Source organism: Physeter macrocephalus, chromosome 6, assembly GCF_002837175.3.
Source record: "Physeter macrocephalus isolate SW-GA chromosome 6, ASM283717v5, whole genome shotgun sequence".
Taxonomy (NCBI): domain Eukaryota; kingdom Metazoa; phylum Chordata; class Mammalia; order Artiodactyla; family Physeteridae; genus Physeter; species Physeter macrocephalus.
In genome coordinates, this window is record NC_041219.1 from 72689244 (window position 1) to 72700364 (window position 11121).

The following is an 11121-nucleotide window of genomic DNA, read 5'->3' on the forward strand; positions in this document are numbered from 1 at the left end:
ATAGCCCTTGAGCAGGAAGATAGTTGAGGCTTGTGCTAGAACACTCCATGGCGATGTCACTGACAATAAATCTACCACACTGAGCATTTATTTCTCCTTTTCTTGCAAGAGCAAAAGGTTATACACTTTCTGAGAGTTCGCTTCACAAAAACCAGCAATACTTAAATGCACCGTATTTTTGACCACCCAGAGAGGAAGCGTTCTTACAGAAGAGCTCCGAGGGGATATTGTTATTGATGAAGTGTCAATGAATCAGATATGTAGATGAAATTCTTCTGAAGCTACACAATCTTCAAATATAAGGAAGACTATTTGAGCTGAAATATGTTTTGGATTAGGAAACCTCTCCTCATTCGAGGGAAATAATTGGAAACACCTGAGGCTCACATGCCATTTCTTTTATGTGTTTCTATCACAAATCTTTGCGGGAAGGAGGCTGGGAGGGATGCCTGCACGGGTGAGCTCGCTTATTGGCTTTAGTTCCCAGAGCCCTCTGGGTTGTACATTTATACTCCCAACTTGAACATGATAATCACAAATGGAGGCAGCTGGAAGAGGTTATGAACCATGAAACAAGTTACCTTTGATTGTACACGCTCAGATGCTCTTGTTGTCTCCTCAAATACCGTGACTACACAGTTTCTATGGTAACTATGAAAAAGAAGAGCCTACACAATTTAGCCAACGTGTGATTCAAAGATCATACATAATGGTTCAAAGTGGCATAAGGTGTTATTGAGAGTTGTCTGAAAAGGTAGAAGTCTACTCCTAAGTGTCCAAAGACTAAAGAAATAATGTGATCAGTGTGGCTTGGTGACTAGAAAATATTTTTGCTTCATCATTATGCATGGGTTAAATGTGAATCCTTTTTATCTCAAACCAAAAAGCATATGACAAATTATTTTGTCAAGAAATATAACTCTTCTCAGATGCTTTAGACTGGTATATGGCTTTTCTTCCATCTTGGAAATACTAATCTGATTTTACTAGAGTTTTATTTATTTACCATTTTAACTATTTTTAAGTGCATTCACAATATTGTGTGCTATTTCCAGAACTTTTTCATCATCCTGAACAGAGATTCTGTACCCCTTAAACAACAATTGCCCATTCTCCTCTTGCTGACCCCTGGTAAAAGCTATTGTAGTCTCCCTCCCACCCTCCCTATCCCACCCCTCTAGGTGGACACAAAGCACTGAGCTGATCTCCCTGTGCTATGCAGCTGCTTCCCACTAGCTATCTATTTTACATTTGGTAGTGCTTATAAGTTCATGCCACTCTCTCACTTCATCCTAGCTTACCCTTCCCCCTCCCCGTGTCCTCAAGTCCATTCTCTGCGTCTGCATCTTTATTCCTGTCCTGCCCCTGGGTTCTTCAGAACCAAGTGAATATTATTTAACAATGATCGTTACTCGGATGTTTTATGAAATAACCCTCACTTCTCCTGTAAGATGATTCTAAGCAGAGTGCTGCCGCCAACTTGCAGAGGCAACAATGAAGTAGCAAATTTCTGGGACCGTGAGATAAAGCTCACTGCTGTCTAAGGCTGCTGAAGCCTAAATGATCAGTCTTATACCTTTCATTCAGAAACTTCTTAGGAAAACAAAATGCTCCAAACCCACATTCTTTCTTTGTAATCCCTGAATAGTCTTGCCCGAGTATTACCACTTAGGTAGTTAATGATTTATACCAGCAGAGGTAGGTCATTCTTCCCCTTCCTGTACTGTTCTAGAGAGACTGATAGCCCTTGAGCAGGAAGATAGTTGAGGCTTGTGCTAGAACACTCCATGGCGATGTCACTGACAATAAATCTACCACACTGAGCATTTATTTCTCTTTTTCTTGCAAGAGCAAAAGGTTATACACTTTCTGAGAGTTCGCTTCACAAAAACCAGCAATACTTAAATGCACCGTATTTTTGACCACCCAGAGAGGAAGCGTTCTTACAGAAGAGCTCCGAGGGGATATTGTTATTGATGAAGTGTCAATGAATCAGATATGTAGATGAAATTCTTCTGAAGCTACACAATCTTCAAATATAAGGAAGACTATTTGAGCTGAAATATGTTTTGGATTAGGAAACCTCTCCTCATTCGAGGGAAATAATTGGAAACACCTGAGGCTCACATGCCATTTCTTTTATGTGTTTCTATCACAAATCTTTGCGGGAAGGAGGCTGGGAGGGATGCCTGCACGGGTGAGCTCGCTTATTGGCTTTAGTTCCCAGAGCCCTCTGGGTTGTACATTTATACTCCCAACTTGAACATGATAATCACAAATGGAGGCAGCTGGAAGAGGTTATGAACCATGAAACAAGTTACCTTTGATTGTACACGCTCAGATGCTCTTGTTGTCTCCTCAAATACCGTGACTACACAGTTTCTATGGTAACTATGAAAAAGAAGAGCCTACACAATTTAGCCAACGTGTGATTCAAAGATCATACATAATGGTTCAAAGTGGCATAAGGTGTTATTGAGAGTTGTCTGAAAAGGTAGAAGTCTACTCCTAAGTGTCCAAAGACTAAAGAAATAATGTGATCAGTGTGGCTTGGTGACTAGAAAATATTTTTGCTTCATCATTATGCATGGGTTAAATGTGAATCCTTTTTATCTCAAACCAAAAAGCATATGACAAATTATTTTGTCAAGAAATATAACTCTTCTCAGATGCTTTAGACTGGTATATGGCTTTTCTTCCATCTTGGAAATACTAATCTGATTTTACTAGAGTTTTATTTATTTACCATTTTAACTATTTTTAAGTGCATTCACAATATTGTGTGCTATTTCCAGAACTTTTTCATCATCCTGAACAGAGATTCTGTACCCCTTAAACAACAATTGCCCATTCTCCTCTTGCTGACCCCTGGTAAAAGCTATTGTACTTTCCACTTCTATGAATTTGCCTATTCTAAGTACCTCAGAAAAATGGAATCAGGATATCTGTCCTTTTGTGTCTGGCTTATTTCACATAATATTTTCAAGGTTTACCCATGTTGTAGCATATAGTAGCATTTTATTTTTTTAATGGATGAATAACCTTCTGTTGTGAGTATATACCATATTTTAAAAATCCATTCATCTGCTGGTGGACACTTGGCTTGTTTTCACCTTTTGTCTCTTATGAATAATGCTGCTATTAATATTGGTATACGTATATGTTTGAGTTCCTTGGCACATGACTTTTTAAAAATAAAGTATTTTTAGCCCTCGATATTTGGATATAATAAAACAAAACTCAATGATCACCACTAGTGATCATTTCTGGGGTTATTTTACGTTTACTTTTTTAAACAGTATATTGGGGGAAGGCCCTCACTCTTCTTACTCCTTCTCACCTTCCAAGACTGTATATGCCCCATCTTCCTGCATATGTTATATAAATAAACAGAAATTAAATTAAATTAAGCTGGGCTACCAGGTATAGACAGGATTTGTTCTCAGAAACTGAAGCAATCATACCTTCTGCCTATAAAGAGGGTCAACGTTAAAAATGAGCAAGTTCATTAGTTTTTCAGCTTCTACACTCTTGATGGGTATAGAATAAGATCTCCAAAGACTAAGAAGTGAGAATTGTTAAAAAAAAAAAAAAAAAGTAGCTCTATCAGATTATTTAATTAAAACACTCTTGACATTTCCTATCTGTGGGATTTTGTACCTAGTATCACGAGGTGGAAGAGATTATTTTGGCTGAATTTGAGTTGCATGTAGGCAGGTTTAAAAACTCCCAACTAGTTACTCCATAGAAACTTCATCTCTTACTTCCAGCCATTAGGAAGCCGGATTAACGCATGCTTTCGGGAGACAGATTCCAAGTATAGAGAATCAGACCACAAGCTTCAGAATTCCTGAAACATGTGCTTTTGGAAAATGCATCTGCAGAAATGGCAGAAGTTGTCAACCTAACAGCTGGGCAGGGTATAAAAGACTGAAATTAGTGACTGGGAAACTTCATGTGCATAAAATGAAAACAGTGATGATTTTGCTTTTGACCAATGTTTTTCTTCATAACAGCCTAGAAAACAAATGTTTTAACTTGTCCACAAACTCTCTCTCCTGCTTTAAGAAATGGTTACAGAAAAGTCCTGAGGAATTATCTTTTCTAAAAGAAACCGTGTTCTCGCTTGCTGGTTTCCTCTCCTGTGTGGAAGGCAGGCTGCATCATGTCAGGCATCCCTGTGTTGTTCTCTAGACTTGGATGTTATTGTCCTGAACAAAAGATAAAATGGCAATGCATGATGAAATATAATACAAACTGTAAGTATGTTGAAATTGTCATAGCAATATAAAGTAGAGATGATTAGTCTTTCCTTCTCATTAATCTTAAATTAAGACAAGGAAATAGCAGATCTAGATCATACTCATGGATGGGGGACAATAACAGGAGGGAGGAAATTATTCGTTTGATGCCTCACCTTTTGCCAGGGTGAAAGGATTATTCTTTTGCTCTCCTTCTAACTCAACTCTGTAACTTGTGTGCTTGTTCAGGTTACAGTTCTTATGCTGATTTGTGATGTGCAGGGTTTTTTGACTCCTAAGCAGCGTAGCTATTTCACTAACTGGTCATGGATACTATTTACTTCTGGTCTTAAATACGAAGATCAAAATGATTCTGAGACAACCAGCTTAATGACTTGTTTCTAAATGTTCACACCCTTCATTTCCTTCTTGGTGGTACTTAAGTAGTACCTAATTATCTTTGCCATTAAATATCTAAGATGTGCCCCAGATTTAAAATATACCAGGTAACATGCACACAAATGCAATAAAGAAGAGAAAGTTTTGTTTCTCTGTTTGCAATTGCTTGAGTCTTCTCTAGGAGACTTAGCAGGAGACTCCTCAGCCTGAGATGTTTATGTTCTACCCTCCTCTGTGGAAATGGAGCTGGAGACATCTGCATGGGCATGTAGTTTCCTTTAAACTATGGAATACCTCTGACCCAGCATGGTGAAAAGTCTAGATTGCAGGTCTTTTTATTCCTCCCGTACAGCCTAGCCATGGCACAGTAAGGTGAGGCTGGGAAGTCAGAGAACAGGGTAGCTGACAGACTTTGAAGGAAAGAAGTTATAGGAAACAAATATTCATGAAATTTCAACTGACTGAAGAATTTTGGAAATAGACCACTTGGAGGGCAGAGAGGAGAAAGATATTAGTACATATATGGAAGGAATATATAACAAAATAGAGATAGAAAACACTGACATCAGAAAATTTAATCATTAGACTTTCAAAACTCCTTTAGCAAGGTTTCATATTAAAAAGTATTAAATATTAGTCCTCCTTTCTATGCTGTTAAATATTGACTCTTAAAACTCACTATTTATGAGTTAAATACTCACTCATAAAAACTGTCCCCAGGAGGATAAATTGTTATGGAAGGTTCTTGTCAGGGTCCTAAGGAAGGTTCAATGGAGGGCTAGAAGGACACCCCGTGTTTGAGTTGTCCAATTTGGTCCATTCAGAACAATAAGTATTGTGTGAACACATATTAGTTCATGGAAGGACGCCATCACGGGTACTTTATTAGGAGTCCTAATACAATACACGAGAGTATCTCGTAAGTGTAAGAACTTTTGCCAGTTGTGAACTCAATGTGCCATGCTTGCAATTTTGATGCTGTCTTCCCAGGTCCGAATCAACTGCATACTCTTGAGGACAGTGCTGGTGACAAGTCCTACTTCTGCCCCCTTATCCTTCTTTCCTCTTTATTCTCTATCCTAGATTGCTCATGTCTCCTAGCAAGCTGAGAGTTCATGTGGCAGGTGGGACATGGCGTGGCCTTGCTAGAGTTCTCTACTCCAACCTGTGGAAAGTTCTGTTTTCTGCAGCGTTCTGTGGCATTACCCATCTGCACTGCCCATTAGTCAGACAGCAGAACTCTCACACATTCCTTGCAAAGAACTAAGCAAAGAGAGCGTTTGAGAGCTGTGACTCCCCAAGTGCAATGGCACGGAGTTATTCAATTGTAGCATAGACATGTGATTAGCAGTTAAAGCATCTAGAGATTGAACTTTGATATTCTGTGTCTGTACCAATAATTGACACTCTTACTTAGCAATTTTGGAAATAGGACTTGAATCTTTTTTGTTGTATGGAGAAGTCTTAAGATTCTCACGGTAGCCAACGCCTTTTTCGTAGATCAAGATAATCTTTATTTATTTATTTATTTAGTTTTGGTTGCATTGGGTCTTCATTGCTGCAAGCGGGCTTTCTCCAGTTGCGGCGAGCGGGGGCTACTCTTCATTGTGCGAGCTTCTTATTGCGGTGGCTTGTCTTGTTGCAGAGCACGGGCTCTATGCGCACGGGCTTTAGTAGCTGTGGCACACGGGCTTAGCTGCTCTGCGGCATGTGGGGATCTTCCCGGACCAGGGCTCGAACCCATGTTCCCTGCATTGGCAGGCAGATTCTTAACCACTGCACCACCAGGGAAATCCCAATCTTAATGCTTGATTAGCAGAGTGATGTGGAAGAGCATTGGCATTAGGCTAAGATTCTAGTCTTCACTTTGCCAGTTACCATCTAAGTGACTTTAGGAAAATCACTGAATCTCACTGAGCTGCAGTTTCTTCAGCCATAAAAGGGAGATAATATCAGCCCTACCTACCTCATAGGTTCAAACAAGGTAATGTGAAAACCGTGAAATCCTGTACAAACGTGTAACAATACAAGTCACCAAGGAATGGTCGTGAATATCATTGAGAACTGAATGATGACTTTGTCTCTGAACAGTTTTCCATGAATAGATATACCAGACTCAGGAGCTGACTGTAATACAGAAATTATTCACTGACAAATGAAGTAAAAACTTTGCTCCTAGTAAAGACCTCAGAAATATTATGAGAGCACACTGATGGTCCATCCTAAAGATGTCACCAGATGGGGATGGAGGCTCTGAGAAGACAAAAGTAAGGCATCCAAGGAACCTAGAACTTTTCAAAACAGAGTGGGTAAAAAAAAAAAAAAAAAAATCAGAACTACCAAAGAATCTCCCACAGAGGGGTTCAGTGAACAAATCTGTGACCATGGTAGTTAAGCAGAATAATGACTGGGGAAGACCAACAGAGGCTAAAAACTTTTGCAAAAATTATGTTATTCAATATCCCATGAGAGGATTCAGAACATTTTTTTCCAACCAAAACCAACAACAACCAAAAATCCTTGTTTTTGTATATAATAAAACTCAACTGCACATTCAGTATTCAGTATAATTTCCTTCTGGCTACAGAAGTGAAGGGTAATTGAATTGTAGAAGGGCTGGTTGCTAATGTCTATGGCAGATTTCAGATCCCATCCTTTGCATTTCAACGGCATGCTGCTCAGGGCTATGCCAACTGGAAGAAATGGATCTCGGTATAGATAGAATGCTAAGACTTCTGGGAGCAGAGATCGTATCAGTGGAGGCCAAGGCTGGATTCTTCAGCTTTTTGCAATTAAAAAATCTTTAGTTTAATTTTGGCCCTGTGGTTGATTACTAGGTGAATTTTGGTAACTTGTCTCTACAGACTTCTGTTTCTTTCGCTCTAAAATGAAGTGGCTGTAATAAACCCCATTACAGTCCGAATGTTCTACGAGAAGTGTCTGAGAAGAAAGGTTCTCGGAAGAATAGGAAGAGGTAGCCGTCACATGTTTAAGAGTTTGGAAGCTCAAGGATAATGAGGCTATAGAAATGGAGAGAGTGGGCTTGTAAAAACGTAGGTAACCTTCAGAAAAATAGATGTTGATTAGGAAAAACCTAGGAAGAGACAAGCTGAAAGAAATTGAACAGCTGAGCAATCAGAGAAAACTGGAAAGGTTGGTACACAGACGTGGGTAGCTAGTGGGACCATGTAAGGCCAGCAGGCAGGCTGTGCAGAGAAGTAAAGTCACTTCTGCCAGCAGAGTTTAGAATACTAACAAGTTGGGGATCGGGTGTCTGTAACTTTATTCTTAAGTCAAGGAGTGAATCTAAAGCTTAGTCAGAAAAAAAAAGAGCAAGAAGACATATAAGTAGATTAGTCATGGACCAGGGCAACAAAGGATGTCAACTAGAGAAGAACACTGACCAAAAGGATTCCTTGACCAAAAATCACCTTGTCATCAGTACTTTGGGGAAGAGTTAAACACAACCACTTACAAAACAGAAAGCCATTGAAATCTTCCTCAATTACTTAGATGTTGATATCAGCACAAAAAAGATGAGGCAATGTAAGAAGTGACTGATTAAATGATGCAAAGTCATTTATCAGCTAAGTAGCAGAGGCCAGAGTTCTTAATCTTCCCTGTCATCACCATTTAAAAGACACACAACTAGAGAGCTTCTGCAGTCTCTTTAACCAGAATAACTTCTGTTATGCTATTAATAATCTGTTGCTCATAGGAATTAAAATGTACTGGTATAGTTGTAAAATTGATTTTTTAGTATTTGAAGTGACTCTGGATTTCAGTCACTCTTACTTGTCCATCAACAAGGATAGGATGAGGATATAGGGCAAAAAGTAAAGATGTGATATTTCTTTGTTTCCCATTCTTAAAAAGTTTATCATATAACAGAGATGACAAAAACTGATGGTTCCAAAAGCAACATAAATATTTAACAGAAAATCACTACAGGGTATATGAGAACAATCCATGTTCTGATGGCTCTTAAAGATGTATCTACAAATTATTTTAGTCATTAGTTTTCTGCAAAGAAGGCAAATTTGCAATATCTTTATACACTTACCTTTAAAAGTTGAATTGACTGCCTGTTGCTTTTGTAACTCAGACGTCCTGTTTTTCCTCGATCTCTGCAAACCCGAAAAGGAGGGTGGGGGGCAGTTAGGGGGATGGGCAGGATCCAGTCCTATATGCCAAGCATTGATTTTTCGCATTAAAACAAACCATGGAATAAACTAACAACAAAAGGATTATCTTTCATTTGAAGAAGAAATCTAAGGTTTAAGGACAGTATATAATGGCAACTTGAACTAAAGGGTTTAAATACCACTTGAAAAGTATTATTTGATTATTAAGTCCAAGTTTTCAATGAGTCATTTTAAAAGGAAACATAAATTTCAAGATATAATTAATTAAAACTTTGAGAGAAGAAATATCTGGAAGATACATTTTTTTAAAACTGAAGTTGCAGAATAATTTTACCAGCCTGTAAAATTCCTCAAATGCTTTCTACAATTCCAGCAGCCGCAATGATGAAGTAGCTAGTGAAGGGAGGTACAGGAATAAGGCTTCATCAGGAGGGATATACAAGGAGATGTGTGGACAGAAGCAGACACCGCCTAGCCGGCCAATTTAGGCGGCTCTACTCTGGTGATGAAAGAGGTGACTGATTCATCACCAGGGTAGAGTGGTGGCCTCCCTCACTTCCATATATTTAGGCAGGGACTGAAAGTCACTTTGTTGAAATATAATTCCTACATTAAAAAAAAAGTGTATCACACTGAAATAGTGCTGGATGGATGACCCCAAGTACAAATTACTTCCAGCCCAGCGATGAGATGTTATTTTCTTCTTGTAAAATATGAAAGGAAAGAAAAATAATATTCTAGGTACAGACAACAATGAGCTCCTCTGGAAAAAACCACTACAGGAAAGCTCTTCAGTTATACCCAACCCTTTCTTTTTCTCTGTGAGCTCAGAAGAAGAACTATCAAGTGAAATTGCTAGTATGTGATTACAAAGAAACAATATCCAGAAGCTGGATGTGAAAATGTGATTGGCAAGGAAGAGTAACAAAAGTGCAGGGTGTTTCTAGTTAACACAGTGTTTCCCTCAGCCACTAATAGGGTTCTAAATCCAATGTATCAGGATGCTGTTTGGCACATCACAGGGTAAACTTTCTGAATAGTGAGTTATGGACCTGGAAGATAAACAGGCTTCTAAGATATTTTCCTTACATAGGCAGTGGTTTAGATAGAAAAATCTAGTCATCACTTCTCATCTTCTGGAGCAATTTGTTGGCCTGAAACAGATTAAATATTTTATGTGTGTCCTTCCAGACTGACTAGCCTGAGGATGAAGGTTTTGAATTGCACCCTGAAAGCGAGTTCTTCAGCAAAGTACTGTATTTTAGAGCTAAAAACACTTATAGAAAATTCCCGTCTATAATTTCTTTAAGTTTAATGATGGGATTATCACTGGTAGTGGTGTTTGTTTCCATTTCAGAGTGTGATGGTAATTTCTTGGGGTTATTTGAGCCCCAAATATTTAACACTTAGTAACTTTAATCTGAATACTTTGACTTCCTAAAATAGTATTTTTTTTACTTGTGTGAAGAAATGGATCATTAATGACATATTTCCATAAATGAGATTATAATCTTTCATAACTTTTGAATACTTTTGTTTTGTAATGTTGAAATGTTTTGAAATAAAAGACCTAGTCATGAAGTTACACAATCATTCTGTCATTAAGACTAATATCTTGTCAATGGAACAGGATAGAAAGCCCAGAGATAAACCCACGCACATATGGTCACCATATCTTTGATAAAGGTGGCAAGAATATACAGTGGAGAAAAGACAGCCTCTTCAATAAGTGGTGCTGGGGAAACTGGACAGGTACATGTAAAAGTATGAAACTAGAACACTCCCTAACACCATACACAAAAATAAACTCAAAATGGATTAAAGACCTAAATGTAAGGCCAGACACTATCAAACTCTTAGAGGAAAACATAGGCAGAACACTCTATGACATAAATCACAGCAAGATCCTTTTTGACCCATCTCCTAGAGAAATGGAAATAAAAACAAAAATAAACAAATGAGACCGAATGAAACTTAAAAGCTTTTGCACAGCAAAGGAAACCATCAAAAAGACAACCCTCAGAATGGGGGAAAATATTTGCAAATGAAGCAACTGACAAAGGATTAATATCCAAAATTTATAAGCAACTCATGCAGCTCAATAACAAAAAAACAAACAACCCAATCCAAAAATGGGCAGAAGAACTAAATAGACATTTCTCCAAAGAAGATATACAGATCGCCAACAAACACATGAAAGAATGCTCAACATCATTAATCATTAGAGAAATGCAAATCAAAACGACAATGAGATATCATCTCACACCGGTCAGATTGGCCATCATCAAAAACTCTAGAAACAATAAATGCTGGAGAGGGTGTGGAGAAAAGGGAAC

At 38.3% G+C, this 11121-nt stretch overlaps 1 protein-coding gene across 2 annotated transcripts in view; it reads right to left on the minus strand.

The window, feature by feature from the left end:
- Nucleotides 1-1326: 1326 nt before the first annotated feature.
- LMNTD1 (lamin tail domain containing 1) overlaps nt 1327-11121 on the minus strand; it is a 468403-nt gene continuing 458608 nt past the window's right edge. For both annotated transcript variants that reach the window (XM_055085516.1, XM_028491104.2), the window contains 2 exons: nt 8704-8767; nt 1327-4211 (listed from right to left, as the gene is read on the minus strand). In XM_055085516.1, the coding sequence (XP_054941491.1) occupies nt 4191-4211; nt 8704-8767 (85 nt within the window). In that variant the 3' untranslated portion in view covers nt 1327-4190. The remainder of the gene's footprint in view (nt 4212-8703; nt 8768-11121) is intronic.